Genomic DNA, 16,645 nt, shown 5'->3' with positions numbered 1-16,645 from the left:
ATTCCCTCAGCATCTCCCCCTGAAGACCTACTCCTTTGGAGAAACTTTACATACCATGAGGGAACATTTCCACTGGGAAGGCCAGGACTACTGTGATTCTAAGAAAAGGCTCCGAGAGTTCCTTTTACTACCCCAGCACAGACCACTTGCTATCCCTCCAGTTTTAGACATTGTGGATGATGTTTACTTGGAGTCTAGTCTAAATCGAGACTCTCTACCTCCTGCTCCAGCCAAACCAGACGGATACTACAGAGTACCTGACTCGCAGAAATTCCTTTATAAAAGCCCTGTGGCTGACCCAGAAACAATTTCCCAGGGACCCAAAGGGGCTAAAGCTTCTATGGCTAAAAATCCTGTGCCCTCTGAAAGGGATTCCAGAGCCATAGATAGATGGGGAAAGAAGATGTACACCTCAGTTACTCTGGCTATGAGAGCATTAAATCGTCAGTTTCACATGCTGAAATATCAACAATTCCTAATGTCTCAATTAAAACAAAAAATATGCACACATTCTGAACAGTCTGAATTCAAGGAAATGCAGGATCTGTTGCATGCAGCTGAACAGGTGGGCAAACATACTTTACAATGTGGATTTGATTCATTGGAAGCTTCCTGTAGAGCAGCTGTTACTGGGTCTGTCATACGTAGACATGCTTGGTTAAAAGACCAAACCCTACCTGATCATGTTAAAGCAAAATTATTGGATGCACCTTTACAGCAGGATGTATTATTTGGTGTCAAAGCAGAAGAGGTTTTAAAGAAAATGGAGGATAAGGCAAAGTCTATGCAGACGGTCAAGGATTTTTTACAGGTACAACCCCCTCGTTTTAGCAGAAATTGGCCAACAAAAAACTGGTCCTTTCCAGCTTCTGATAGATCACAGAGGGGCAAATACAGACGCCCAAGGGGCAGAGGTCAGTCACAAGGCCCTTACAAACCTCGCCAATGGGGTACTGTGACCCAGAAGGGAGGAGAAGAATAGGCCCCAAGCTAGCAGAAGACAAACACAATGACTCAACCCTCAAACTACCGAGCAAATCTCTCTTGGCAGCTCCCTTGGGAGGAAAATTAGCACTTTTTGCAAACAACTGGCACATCATCACAAAAGACAAATGGGTCCTAAACATTGTCTCACAAGGATACAGATTCCACTTTCATACCTTGCCAAGGATAAAAGGAATGCCAAACCTGCCACCAAATCAATGGGCGGAGGCACAAAAACAAATTACAGCTCTCATGGAATTGAGAGCCATTCAACAGGTACCTACACAGGAGCAAGGACAAGGATTTTACTCAAGACTCTTTCTAGTCCCAAGAAAGGACAAAGCATGGAGACCCATTCTGAATCTTTCAATTCTGAACACCTATCTGCAAGTACCAAAATTCAAGATGCTAACACTACAGCAGCTTCTTCCCATGCTGGGCAAGAAGGCGTGGCTAATAACGTTGGACCTCAAGGAGGCATACCTGCATGTCCCTATCAGACAAAATTGCAGAAGTTACCTCCGCTTCATTGCAGGTTCAACCCGTTATCAATTCTCTGCACTGCCCTTTGGCTTATCTACTGTGCCCAGGGTCTTCACAAAATGCCTGGCACCAGTAATTGCATACTGCAGACAAAGAGGAATTCAAATATACCCATACCTAGATTGACTGCCTTATTCAAGCAGAAAGCAAGGACATTCTTTTAAAGTATCTGGCATTTGTCAAACACCTTCTAAGTTGCCTAGGGTACACAGTAAACGAAAAGAAATCAAAACTAGTGCCCTCACAAAACATAATATTCCTGGGTGTCAGCTTGAATACAATGGCCCAGATGGCTTATCTCACGCCAGACAAGCAACAACAGCTGACTCAATACTTCAAAATAATGACAACAAAGACCCAACTCCCTGCAAGAAAAATTCTGCAGGCCTTGGGATTCATAGCATCTTGCATACTACTAATACCATTTGCAAAACTGCATATGAGGAAATTACAATGGTACCTGAAAAGCGAATGGACTCAGCACAGCCACAGCTTGGAAACAATGATACCACTCATTCCGTGCCTACAACAGGAGTTTCTATGGTGGGCACAGGCATGTCACCTCAACAAGGGTCAGCCTTTCACCTTACCCACAGCCAGGCAAACTGTGACAACAGATGCATCGGACTATGTCTGGGGAACACACATGGCAGGACAGTGCATTCAGGGCAAATGGACTACAGATCAAAGGCATCTACATATCAATCAAAAAGAAATGCTAGCAGTACAGAATGCTCTAACAGCTTTCAAGGACCTCTTACACCCAGGACAACTAATAATAAAGATGGACAATACCACAGTAATGTGGTACATAAACAAGCAAGGGGGCACACATTCCTACCCTCTGTGCAGGCAAGCAATGACCTTGTGGAACACAGCACTGTCTTACCAAGTTCAACTACAAGCACAATTCCTGCCAGGAAAGAAAAACACATTGGCAGACGACCTAAGCAGAAACATCATGGATCCCCACGAGTGGAAACTAGATCCACAAGTATTTGCAATGATAACTCAAAAATGGGGACACCCAGACATAGATCTGTTTGCCAGCCCCCAAAACTACCAGCTTCAAAAATTTTGCACATGGACATTCCACCCACAAGCTTGGAAAGTGGACGCCCTCTCATTCAGTTGGAAAACATTAACAGTGTATGCCTTTCCTCCACTGCCTCTTCTAGCAAAGGTACTGCTGAAAGTCGGATTAGAGAGGCCACAAATGATACTCATTGCACCAGACTGGCCACGCCAGCACTGGTATCCAGTGCTAAGGAATGTGGCTCATGGCCCACCATGGATTTTACCACAAATTCCTCACCTGCTCACCCAGCGAGACCATCAGATTCTACACAGCCAGTTCAAGACTTTAAACCTGGCTGCATGGCAAATTACCTAAACAACCAGCCAACACCTCTATCCAAAGTTGTTATGGATGTCATTCTGGAGGCCAGGAAGTCCAGCACCAGGAAAACCTATGCAGGCAAATGGAAAAGATTTTGCGCCTGGAACCAGGCTAAAGGCCAAAATCCCCTTGATCCAAACATTCCTCAGATTCTACAATATTTAACTGAGATGTTGCACAAAGGACTTTCCTTTTCATGTATTAAGATCCACGCCTCAGCAATTTCAGCTCATTACAACACAGATCCTCCTTTATTTTTACATCCACTCCTAAGACAGTACCTCAGTGGGGCTAAGAACATAAGACCGCCCAGGAGAGCACCAACACCTACTTGGGATCTCAACTTTGTTTTGGAAAAGCTTACACTGCCGCCCTTTGAACCAGCTTTTTCAGCTGATTTAAAATTTCTTTCATGGAAAACTGCTCTGCTACTAGCAATAACTTCAGCTAGAAGAGTCTCAGAGCTACAGGCACTAATGGCAGTGGAGCCTTTCCTCATTTTTCATCAAGACAGAGTCTCTCTACGAACTAACCCTTCCTTTATGCCAAAGGTGGTATCCAGTGTGGCCCTAAACCAAGCCATTCATTTGCCCACCTTTTTTCCAAATCCCCAGAACAAAGGAGAAAGACTCCTGCACTCTTTGGACATTCACAGGCAATTACGTTACTACTTGGATAAAACTAAGGCTTTCAGAAAATCTGACCAGCTCTTTGTATCCTATGCTGCAGGATCACAAGGAAAAGCCATCTCAAAACAGACCATTTCAAAATGGATAGGACATTGCATACGTTTCTGCTACACGCATCATGGGAAACCGGTACCTGCTAACATTTAGGTCCCACTCCACCAGGGCTACAGCTACATCAGCAGCCTTTCTCAGGGGGGTGCCAACCAAGGATATTCTGGAAGCTGCAACTTGGAGTTCAGTGCACACCTTCACCAAACACTATCACTTACCTCTATATTCTAAGTCTAGAGCTGGTTTTGCCACTGCAGTTTTGCAAGGCCTACTAGCTTCTTCTAACCCTGTTTAACTCCACCACCCATCCTTAGCTTTGGGATTCAACCCAAGTGTGATGACTACAGCAGGGTAACACGATGAACATAGTACAGTTTTGTACCTACCATAAATGTAGATGTTCGAGTGTTCACCCTGCTGCAGTCCAGGTTACCCTCCCTCCATCCCCTCTGAACTAGCTGGACTTATCTATACCTTTCTATCCTATACAACCTCTGTGGTGTATTTGCATGTGCCTGAAGGTATTGTTTTATTTTTATATGTACATTTTTATACAGCACTATATATATTGCCTACCTATTGGGGGCACCTGACATCTGGGGCAAGAAAAACTGAAGAAAATGGCGTTGGATGCCTCTTATATACCCCTGGCACACTGACGTCAGGGAAGAAGCGACAGCAACCGATGCCGGACCAAGACTTTGGAACTCGGGCCGACTGCGGGACTGCCTGACGGCAGGATAACGCAAGTGTGATGACTGCAGCAGGGTGAACACTCGAACATCTACATTTATGGTAGGTACAAAACTGTACTTTACCTTCCCTCCAGCCCCCTATTTTTCTCTGGCTATACCTCTACTTTCTTTCCACTATGCTTAAAAGCCCTTTTGGTGTATTTGCTTTTCGGATTGGCGGTATATTTTGTGTGTCTTTAATTATATTTGCTCCCCATTTGGGGGGCACCTGACATCTGGGGCAAGAAAAAACTGATGTAATGGCATCGGCTGCATGTTTTATACCCCTGACGACCTGACGTCATGGAAGAAGGGACAGCAACCAATGCAGGACCCAAGACTTTGTTAATCAGGCCGACTGAGGGCAACCTGCCAGCAGGTTACCCAAATGTAATGACTGCAACAGTGAATACACTCGAACATCTACTTTCATGGCAAGTGTACGCAACTGTACTTTCTCTGCAGTGCCCTTTGGCTTATCTACTGCGCCCAGGGTATTCACAAAGTGCCTAGCTCCAGTCATTGCATTTTGCAGGCAAAGAAATATTCAAATATATACCCATAGCTGAACCGATTGTCTAATTCAGGCAGAAAGCCAGGACATACTTTTGAATCCTCTGGCCTTTGTTCAAAGGGTGCTGACATGTCTGGGGTGCACCATAAACGAAAAGAAATCACACCTGGTACCCTGTCAACAAATTATATTCCTGGGAGCAAGCTTGAATACAACTTCCCAGATGGCTTTCTTCACGCAAATACTGCAAGCCTTGGGGGTTCATGGCCTCCTGCATTCTTCTAATTCTATGTGCAAGGCTGCATATGAGGAAACTACAATGATATCTCAAAAGCCTATGGTGTCAGCACTCTCAGAATCTAGAAGCAATGATTCCTGTCATACCTTGCCTACGCCTAGAGTTCCTTTGGTGGGCAGAGGCCTGCCACCAAATGAGGGGACTACCATTCACACTATCCCCTGCCATCCAAACCTTAACAACACGGATCCTGGAAACTATCGCCCCGTAAACCTGACTAGCTTGGTCTGCAAAGCTATGGAAAGGATCATCATGGACCTCATAAATAAAGATATTGGGGACCTACAGACACTGGATCCTACCCAGTTAGGCTTTAAGGGCAGATCCTGCCTCTTAAACCTGGTTGATTTCTTTGAAACTGTCACCAAGGCCATTGGAGGGAAGGTGGTCCACACAGCCTACCTGGACCTCGCAAAAGCCTTTGATACAATACCCCACTCGGGCATTATAGATAAGCTCACCAGCGTAAATATAAACCCCTATGTCACTAGATGAATTGCAAACTGGCTCAAGGACAGAACCCACATGGTTAGAATTGCTGGAGCCATGTCAGACTCCAAACCAGTTACAAGTGGTGTGTGTCCCACAAGGCTCAGTCCTGGGACCTCTCTTGTTCGGTATATATTTCTCAGAGGTACAGGCCAACATGGAAGGACTGTGGCTGACCAAGTTCGCAGATGACTGTAAACTGGGCGCCATAATCGACTCTCCAGCCGACACAAGCATCCTCCAAAAGGGCCTCATAGAAACAGACAACTGGTGCCAGAGCCATGGCCTCAAGCTAAATGCCAAAAAGTGTATAGTCATCCCCTTTGGCAAAAACAAAGTGCCCACAAATTACCACATAGGTGGTAATCCATTAAGTACAGAAGAAGTAATTAGGGACCTGGGGACCCAAGTTGATAGCAATCTCTCATTTGACAACCACGTGGCCAAAGTGGTTAGAAAAACATTTTATATAGCCCACCTAATGATGAAGGGATTCACATCTAGATCAGGGGAGGTCATCGTGCCACTTTACTCATCCCCAATTGAGTACAATGCCCCTTTTTGTATGTACCTTACCAGACACCTGCAGCAATTGGAAAGACCCCAAAAGTACCTCACCAAGAGGATCAAAGGGCTCAAACAGATGCCATATGCTGCCTGGTTAAAGAAACTCCAGCTCTACTCATTGGCATGCCGCCTGTTCAGAGGCGATCTATGCCTGATGTATAAAGCCATGTCCAACCCGGAATTAATGGACATGCTGCACCTCAGAAAATCCAAATCCCATCGAGCTCTGGCGCTCGAGACTTGAACCTCAGCACTGAAATAAATAGGACATGCTGGAGGGACAGATTCATAACCCAGAGGCTCCCTTCACTCTGGAATAAAATCCCAGTCCAGGTTAGGCAGAGTCCCTCATTGACTCTCTTCAAGAGGAATCTTGATGAGTGGATGGGAGATCGTAGGTTTACCCCGGGTATCACTTCTGTGTCACTGTTAGACAGAGGCACAGTATACTAACCTCGAAAAAGGGCATATCAAAATAAATTTAAAATGGGTGGCGAAAGCCAAACACATTCTGGCTAGGCTTATAAATGCCCTAGGGCAGATAGCCTAGTATGGAACCTGTGAACAGACACACGAGACTATGCATGGGGGGCTCACCTTGCAGGTAAGTGCATTCAGGGCAAATGAAACCCAATTCAAATGCACCTGCACATAAATCAAAAGGAAATGTTATTTGTACCGAATTCTCTGACAGCCTTCAAGGACCACATTCTTCCAGGACAACTATTGGTAAAGACGGACAGCACCACTGTCATGTGGTACATAAACAATCAGGGGGGTACGCATTCTTACCCCCTTTGTAGGTTAGCCATGGCATTGTGGAACACAGCCTTGAGCTACCAAGTGAATCTGCAAGCTCAATTCCTGTCAGGAAAACTAAATACACTGGCAGACAGACTAAGCAGAAACCTCATGGACCCACGAGTGGAAATTGGAACCAAGGATTTTCAACATGTTGACAAGCAAATGGGGGAGCCCAGATATAGACCTGTTTGCCTTTCCCCGGAACCATCAGTTGGTCAAATTTTGCACAAGGATACCCCAAAAGCTAGCTTGGAAAGTGGATGCTCTATCCTTCAGCTGGAAAAACCTATCAGTTTGTCTTTCCTCCTCTGCCTTTGCTCTCCAAGGAACTACTAAAGATCAAACAGGACAAGCCATCAAACAGGACAAGCCAAGGACGATTGTAATTGCACCAGACTGGCCACGCCAACACTGGTGTACCCCCCTCTTGTGCAGTGTGTCACACTTGGCCCCATGGCATCTGCCTCAGACTCCTTCCCTGTTGCCTCAGCAGGTGAACCAGATTCTGCACCCTCAGCTGCAAACCCTGAACCTAGCAGCCTGACTAATTACCTAATCTCTCCTTTACCACCCCTCAGTAAATCAGTGATGGATATCTTTTTAGAGACAAGGAGGCCTAGTACTAGAAAATCTTATGCTGGAAAATGGAAAAGATTTTGTGCCTGGAACACAGTCTCAAGGGATGAGCGCAGCAGTGCCCAATTTACCTCAGATTCTGTGATACTTGACTGAGATGCTTCATAAGGGCTTGTCCTTTTCCTCCATCAAAATTCATGCCTCAGCCATTTCAGCTCATTATAGCACAGAGTCCCCCTCTTCTCTTGCCCACTGCTCAAGCAGTTCCTCAGAGGGGCCAAAAACTTAAGGCCACCCAGGAGAGCTCCAACACCAGCCTGGGACCTTAACTGTGTCTTGGAGAAACTTACTCTTCCTCCTTTCGAGCCAGCTGCTACTGCAGATTTAAAATTTCTTTCTTGGAAAATAGCTTTCCTTTTAGCAATCACTTCAGCAAGAAGGGTATCTGAATTTCAGGCCCTAATGGCTGTGCAGCCTTTCATCATTTTTCATGCGGACAGGGTGTTCCTCATAAACAATCCCTCCTTCATGCCCAAGGCGGTATCCCTTGTGGCTCTTAATCAGTCCATTCATTTGCCTACCTTCTTTCCTAATCCACAGAACAAAGGGGAATGAATACTGCACTCCTTAAATGTGCACAGACAGTGTAGATTCTGTTTGGACAGGACTAAACCTCAAAGGAAATCTGAACAACTGCTGGTGGCATTTGCTGCAGCGACAGAGGGGAAAGCTATTTCAAAGCAAACTATTTCAAATTGGATAGCCCACTGCATTCATTTTTGCTGTAAGCACCATGGTAAACCTGTCCCACAGGGTATCAGACCCCATTCAACCAGGGCTGCATCTACCTCTACAGCCTTTCTCAGGGGTGTCCCTACCAGGGACATCCTAGAAACTGCTACCTGGAGTTCTGTACATACTTTCACCAAACATTTGCCAATTTTTTCTAAATCCAGTCTTGCAGGGCCTTATAGCTGGTCCTAATTCTATTTAAATTCCTCCTCCCAACCTTAGCTTTGGGAAACTACCCAAATGTACTGATTGCAACAGTGAAACACAAAGAACATTGTACAGTTGTGTACACTTACTGTAAATGTAGATGTTCGAGTGTATTCACTGTTGCAGTCCTGGTTACCCTCCCTCCAGCCCCCTTTCTTTTTTGGCTATACCTCTACTCTCCCTTACTATGCTGAAAAGCTTTTTGGTGTGTTTGCTTTTTGTTGGAAGTATATCCTTGTATTTATAGATTTAATTACTTCCCATTGGGGGGGGGGGGGGCACCTGACATCTGGGGCAAGAAAAACTGATATAATGGCATCTGCTGCATTTTTTATACCCCTAACGACCTGACGTCATGGAAGAAGGGACAGCAACCGACGCAGGACCCAAGACTTTGTTAATCAGGCCAACTGAGGGCTACTGCAAGCAGATAACCCAAATGTAATGACTGCAACAGTGAATACACTCTAACATCTACATTTATGGCAAGTGTACACAACTGTGCTTTGTGTGTACTGTCTTGGTCCACTCCGTCTTTAAGACTCCTGTTCCATTTGTCATAGTTTTAGTGCCAGGGTCTTGCAGGGGAGGAGGAATAAGTTTATATTGAGGGGCTTATTGAAAGTGAATGAAGGAAATCAGTTTAAAAAATCAGACAAGACTCCAAAGTCTGCTTCATCGGCTCCAGTGTCTGAGCCGACGCCGAGAATTATCGGAGCTGAAAAACATGGTGCTCCCTCTGCTCCATCTGTCTCATCGGAGCTGTTGCAGAGCCAAAAGAGGAACCATTCACCATTCTTGGAGCTTGTTCGCTCGGTGCCGGTTTCTCCTTTATTGCAGTCGGTGGCAGGTAGCCACAAGTCTTCCAGTCATTCCTCTAGATCCTCCAGGTTATCGGATGAGGACATGGAGTGGGTAGTGAAGAGGTTGCTTCGGACCTGGGCCCTAGCTGAAATTTTTTCAAGCCCAGCCCAACTGACCTTGGAGCAGGTAGTGGTACCTTCTACTATTCCTATTCCTCCTCCAACTCGGATGAGTTTGGAGCCAGAGAGTATGGAAGTTGTGCTGGATCCACTGGTGCACGTAATCACTACTGATATCTTGGATCTGACGTCTACTCCGGTTTCTTCGAGGCTTTCGTCCATCGAGGGACCTGGGGGCCGGCACTCCCTTGTCGGCTACGGGGGGTGGGGAGTGGGGGAAGAGTTGGGCTGGACCCTTGTCGGAGCCGGCTCTCCCACTTGGTGCCTCGGCTCAGGTGAGTTTGGCTCGTACATCTGCCTCTGAGCCACCCTCCTCGGTGCCGAGGAGATCTCCTGGTCTCTTGGGCCTGGAGTCTGTCTCAGCTCATGACCGTGGTGCCTTCGAGGTGATGTGGAGTGTGCTCTCCTCTGAGTCTACTCCACCTTTGGCTCCAGTCTCTCTTCCCCCTAAGGGACTGGTGTCCACTTCTTCACTACCTCTCCATCAACCACAGAATAGTCTGTGCCCCAGGAAGCCACAATGGGTGTATCCTCCTCTTCCGATACCTCTCCGGAACATCCCCCTGAGGAGGTCCCTTGGAAGAGACAGTGTAAGAGGAAACACATAGACTCCCCTGAGTCTGGCACTTCTGATACCGACTTAGAGGATTCAGAAGTTTCCCCAAGGTCCCCCTTTTGAGGATGTTTCCTTTACAGACATCCTGGAGATCCTTAAACAGAACAGAGGGGTGACTGGAAGTCCCTTTTCCATTCTGAAGATGACTCTGTATACCTGGAGGCATTTGCCTCTCACCCCTCCACCTCTTGGGTGTGTCCACCTTTCGACCCTCACCTATGTTTGGTGAGCCGGAAGGTGTGGGGACTCTCTGGACTCAGTGGACCCCGTTCCGCGAAGGCCTAATAAGTTCATTACAGCCCTGGAAGATAGGCAGTACTTAACTAAAGGGTTTCCTGTAGATGCAATGGTGGTGGCAGCTGCCACAAAAAAGGAGTTAGCTGAAACTTCTGTATCTGTTCATCCGCCGAACAAGGATTCTCATACGATGGATAGATATGGGAAGAGTATGTTCTCTTCAGCGGCCTTTACAGTCTCTGAATTATTTGTCACATTTCACGCAACTACAGAGGGTTCTCCTAAAAGAGCTTGGAGATACCCTTGCAAGGTGCTACAACCCAGGACTTATCTGATAAGGTTAACTCCCAGCTTGCAACCTCAACCTCCATATCTAACTCCTCCATGCAGCTCATATCTTAAGCGGCTGATGGAGCGAGCAGGGCAGCAGGCACAGGAATAGCTCTTTGTGGACATTCCTAAATGCACCTTTGTGAGTTTGCAGAACCCTTCCGTTCTTCCTTTATTGACACTCCCTTTGATGGCTCGTCATTGTTCGAGCCTAAAGTAAAAGAAACTCTCACCAGGAGCCAACAAGATGGTAAGACTCTGTCTGCCGTTGGAGTTTGTTTTTCCACCCCTACCAGACCTTATCCTAAAGATGAAAAGAGCAGGAAAATGTGGGTCCGTAAGTCCAAACTAGCCTTATCTGACACTCGTGGTGATCCTTCCCCCAGGGACAGAGGGGGAAACAAAGGAAGATGCCATCCACGCAGCAGAGGGGGTCCGCAAAACCAGGGCGACAGAGATACTTTATCTGGTAGGCCCTTCCAGTGCTCCTGAAAGGAAGACCGTCTGTCCACCTCTGGGGGCAGTCGGGGGTAGGATATCGCTGTACCCGGAAGCCTGGCTGAATGTAACTCAAGACAGATGGGTACAGTCCATTATATCCAGAGGATACAACATTCCCTTCCAATGTACACCTTGACCACCAAAGTCTATCCCAGACATTCCACCCAGTCAAAGGGATTAAGCAACACTAGAAATACAAAAGTTGCTAGAAAAGAGTCATCCAAGAAGTCCCCGCAGACCAGTTGGGATCCGGAATTTACTCAAGGTTCTTCTTAGTTCCAAAAAAGACAGGGGACTGGAGACCCATATTGGATCTCAGCAGACTAAACAAGTTGGTGAGCAAATCAAAGTTCCGGATGGTAACACTGCAGTCTGTACTCCCGTTCCTGGGAAAAGACAATTGGATGTGCTCATTAGATCTTAAGGACGCATACTACCACATAAAGATGGGCAGGTGCTCCAAGAAGATTTGTGCGCTTCTGGCTGGGAGCCAGTCATTATCAGTTCAGAGCTCTGCCCTTTGGACTCACCGTAGCCCCGAGGGTGTTTACCAAATACATGGCAGTAGTCACGGCTCATCTGAGACACCAAGGATTCCAGGTGTTTCCATACTTAGATGACTGGCTCCTAACTGCCACTGCCAAGCAACTACTGATCAAAGCAAGAGACTACACCATTTATCTTTTCTCAAAACTAGGCATTACTATAAATACAGAAAAATCTGCCTTGTTGCCATCACAGCATATTACATTCATTGGTGCAGATTTAAATACAAATGACATGTTGGCAAAACTACCTCAAAGGATACAGACGCTACACAGTCAAGTGATTATTTTACTCAAAAAGAACAGAGTACAGGCAAGATTTGTGCTGAAAATCCTAGGCTTTATGGCAGCGACGATAACACTACTTCCCATGGCATGACTTCACATGAGAATGCTGCGGTGGCTGCTCTTTGCCCAATGGTCCATGCAGGACTTGCCAATGTCTCACGAAATTTTCATAACTCCTTCCTGCAAGAAGGATTTACTGTGGTGGGTTCATTCCACTCAGGTAACAATGGACAGACCGTTTGTACTTCCTCAACCTATCACTACAGTAACCATGGACGCGTCCAGATAGGGTGAGGGGGGGGGCATTATCTGGGACAGACGGTTCAAGGAGTTTGGAAAGATCATGAGTACCATTTGCATATCAATGTCCTAGAGATGAGGGCCGTGCTGCTGGCATTGCAAGCACTTCAGGACTTTTCCCAAGGGGACTATATTGCAATTCAACAGACAGTATGTTGGCGGTTTGGTGCATCAACAAGCAGGGGGGATCCAGATCCTACTCTCTATGTCGAGAGGCCCAGAGAGTATGGCAATGGGCGATATCTTCTCAATGCTTTCTGACAGCAATGCATATCCCAGGGAAATGCAACATCATAGCAGACAGGCTACGCAGAGCGATTCTCATGCCTCACGAGTGGTCCCTCAATCAGGAAGTTGCAAACCAAATTTTTCACAAATGGGGTCAGCCTTGCTGCAACCTTTTTGCCACTCCCTTCAATTCCAAATGCAGCAACTACTTTGCCCTAATTTCCCCTCTGGGAGAGTCACCGAGGGATGCTCTGGTTCACGATTGGCCCCTGGGTTTCCTTTATGCTTTTCCCCCCGTTTCCCTTGATTCCAAAGGTCATATAGAAAGCAAAGTTGTTGTATCGCAGGTTAATTCTCATTGTGTCATACTGGCCTCGTCAGATTTGGTTCCCCTTCCTTTGGCCCTACCTTCAAGGAGGACCCATGGATCCTGGACCCAGTGCCAGATCTTCTGACACATCAGTCAGGAACGCTCCATCCTGCCCTCCACACCCTCAACCTGACAGTTTGGCTGCTCCACTTCGCTCTTAGCCAGGCTTGAGTTCATCACATTCTAGTCTGTTTGCACAAGCAGACTACTAGGAATCTCTATGCGAGCAAATGGAAGAGGTTCTCTTGTTGGGCTGACAAAAGACATATAGATCCTTTTACAGCATCTATACCTCTAATCCTGGAATTTCTAACAGAAACCTTTAATCAAGGCTCAGTGGCAGCCACTATCCGAGTTCAATTAGCTGCTATTTCTAATTATCATGTGGGAGAATCAGGATCTAGTCTAATGTCTCATAGACTATGCAACGCCTTCCTAAAAGGTACTTTTCTGCTAAGACCTCCCGTTAGAGAACCTCCTCCTCCTTGGGACCTCAACCTAGTATTGTCATCTTTGACTTTGCCCCCTTTCGAACCAGCATCATCTTGTTCATTAAAATTTTCCTCTTTAGAATACCCACTACATGGGTCAGGCCACATGGACCCCTTTACAATCTCCCCCCTTCCTTTTTTCTGATGGCAAAATTTCCTTAGAAACCAAACTTCTCGGGGCTAAGTTCATTCTGCTAGCTTTTTTGTGGCTTAGCAAAACCTATTTTTTCCTGCTGAATTGTTTTCTTTTCAGAAATCACTACCTCTTTATTTCTTTTAAGGCCTGTAAAGCCTTCTTACATGGTACTTTTTACCTTGGAGACATTTACTTTATACTTGGAAAACTCACTTTTTGAGCCTGCTTGTTCTGCACACTTGAAATTCCTGTCCTGGAAGACCCTTTTCCTAGTAACCATTACCTCTGTCAAAAGGTGTTCTGAATTGCAAGTCCTTTGAGTCAGGCTTTGTCTACTTTTTCTTGTTTTAAATGAATAGTGTTGTGTACTGAAAATGCAAGATGCTTTGAAGTGCATATGGGGTTTGAGAAACTGAAGAAAACTGACTTTTTTGTATAGGAGTCTCGCATACCAACAAAGGCAGAAAGGAATGATGGTATGAGACCAACATTGGTCATCTTTGGGTTTCAGGTATACCTGGTGAAATTCCTGGCTGGAACAGAAGTCTCATAAAGGTATGAAGCACCGATATCAGGGTGTAGTGTTACAGTGACTCTTGGATGATCCATTATTATAGTGTAAGCATTCTTACACACTGCAACTTGCTAGGTTACCAATTTCTAGTTCTGCTTTTTTTAATTAAAGAAATATCCAGATGACTTTCTAGAAGCATTCTCAGCCAGGCTCAGTCATTTGTTTCACCTTTAAATGGTCACCATTGATGATTTGGACTTGGGGCGGAGATTGCCTTCACTGATGGTTCAGGCCACTTGGTCTTCTTGAGATTTCCCCTTATTTCCTTCAGCCTGAAAGAATAAAACTGTGTTTTAGGTCTTCAAATTGAATTTCTGCTGTTATTCTTTGCAGATAATGGCACACAGCACAGCAGTAATGTGGTACATGTACTAAAAAAATGAGTTCTTATCCATTTTCTATGTAGAGAAGCTTGGTGGCTGATGGCCATCAGTTAGAATTTGCAAACTAATGGGATTTATTATAATCTGTAACAAACCTATACATTTCTGATCTACATACTGCAGCCTTGCCGTGAATTATTGAAGACATTGCAGTGCCGCAATTTAATTTTGCGGGATTTTGTGGAAAACTCTTCCCATTCTGATCAGGAACCTGTGGGGCAAGTAGGAATCTTTTTCCTCTTTCGATAGCTGATAATTTCATTGTAAGGTTCTGCCTAAACAATTAGTTGAGTATGATTGCCACTGCATGTCATCATTGATTAAAATTATAGAGATATTGACACCTTTCTTGTTATAGAAAATGTTTGTCATGTATTTAGTTTTGTTCAGTTCTTTGTTTTCTAGTGTTCTGTCAACTTAAAATTTACAGTAGAAGACTGGGGTTAAAGTCAACAAGTTCTGTTCCATTGTATCCCTGAAGCTCATAAAAATTGCTTTACTTCTTCTAATGAGCTGGGTAAACATGTCTTTGTTTTTAATATTATTTGGATGTGATTGTAGCTGTGCTGATGTGTGAACATTATCCTACTTTTAATAGTCTCTTCATGGTGGCTTTGCATTACGTCCAACTGTGCAGAGTCCTGATGTTTTCTGTTCTGTAAGATTAGAGTGTTATTGCACAAGAAAGTTTAGTCTAGAAATAATTAAAATAACATAACCATTTCTCTCTTGTCTGTAGAGAGAGAAGATACATGAAAAATCCAAAAATGTATGCCCTCCAAAGGACAACTTTGATAGAACTCTTCTGTCCCTTACGCCCTCCAATGGTAAGTAGCTGCAACCATTTTATGCGTGCATTTTTCCAGTATTTAGCTACTGAATGGGGAAAATGCTTTGAGCAGTGCATTTTGATGTGTGGGAGAGACTGTGGAGTCCATAGCTTGATGTGTAATGGAAGAACGGTATAGGCCTGGTCTGTATTCATCTGAAATCCTCATGCCCACAGGGATTTAAATGTTCTCATAGTTTTAACTTCCCTTAAATTACAGTGTAGTTGGCAAGTGATTCCCGTAAGCTGCAGTGCAGTTGACATTTGCAGAATTGTTTGCATAAGAAAGGTCAGCAGAGCACTGAATAAGTTCCCACATGAACCGCAGTTTTGATCTGATGTTGTCTATTTTCATCAGATTCAATGTTTGGTTTGTCTGATGCAATCAGATCTGACCTCGGCACCTTCTTTCAGATCTTTGGATTCAAGGCTATGACTCCTCCCCTACCCATAATTCTCTCATCCTTTCTAATTTACCTCTGATCTTGTTTGCTGGCAGAGTCATCCAGAATTCAGATGTGTGTCTGAGAATTCTCTCAGTATTTCACAATAAGTAAAAGACTTTTTGATATTTTTCCTATCTTTGACTCTTTCTTCTATGATTTATAATGTAGTGTTAGTTAAGTTTTTGAATGTTAGATTGTTATGATTTGGTAGTTTTTATAGTTAGCTTTAGCATTTTTTGGTGTCTTTTCTTTCTTTATTGGGCTTAATGTGTTTTTGCTAAGTTTGGATTGTTGCTTAGTTAATATTTTTTTATGATTTCAGACAAAGCCATAGGTTTTAAAAAGCGCTTGGCTTGCGGACACAAAATCCCTTCGTAAGACCCACAGTCCTTTTGTGTTTACTGCTTAGGTGCTGCTCATTTACAGGCTAATTGCGATATTTGTACTGCCTTTGGGTCTAGGGCTATTCAAGACTGGAGAGAAAAACTCATTTTGAAAGGCTTACTTCCCCAATGGACAGGATCTTTCTCTAGCCATGTCTTCTGAATCCAGACCAGCTTCAGCTTCCCCAACAGGTGGACAGAAAAGAGAAGGAAAAGGATAAGTCCAAAAAAAGCATAGAGAAAATGAAAAGTCTTCAGAAAAAATGTCTGAGGAAACGGAAGAAAAGAGACTTGAAAAATTGAAGAAAAGGTCTCCAGATCAACTGGTTCTTCTGGCCTGCTACCTAATACATTGAGG

At 44.8% G+C, this 16,645-nt stretch overlaps 1 protein-coding gene across 1 annotated transcript in view; it reads left to right on the top strand.

Annotated features, from left to right (window-relative positions):
* The window catches only part of VPS54 (VPS54 subunit of GARP complex), a 1,876,392-nt gene that overhangs the window by 444,353 nt on the left and 1,415,394 nt on the right, over window positions 1-16,645 (top strand). Inside the window, exon 6 of the mRNA XM_044055553.1 lies at window positions 15,369-15,456. Coding sequence (XP_043911488.1) covers window positions 15,369-15,456 — 88 coding nt within the window. The remainder of the gene's footprint in view (window positions 1-15,368; window positions 15,457-16,645) is intronic.

The sequence above is a fragment of the Protopterus annectens genome, chromosome 1.part2 (assembly GCF_019279795.1).
Source record: "Protopterus annectens isolate FY-2018-M chromosome 1.part2, PAN1.0, whole genome shotgun sequence".
NCBI classification, from domain to species: Eukaryota; Metazoa; Chordata; order Ceratodontiformes; family Protopteridae; genus Protopterus; species Protopterus annectens.
This window is presented reverse-complemented; position numbering and strand designations above follow the sequence as displayed.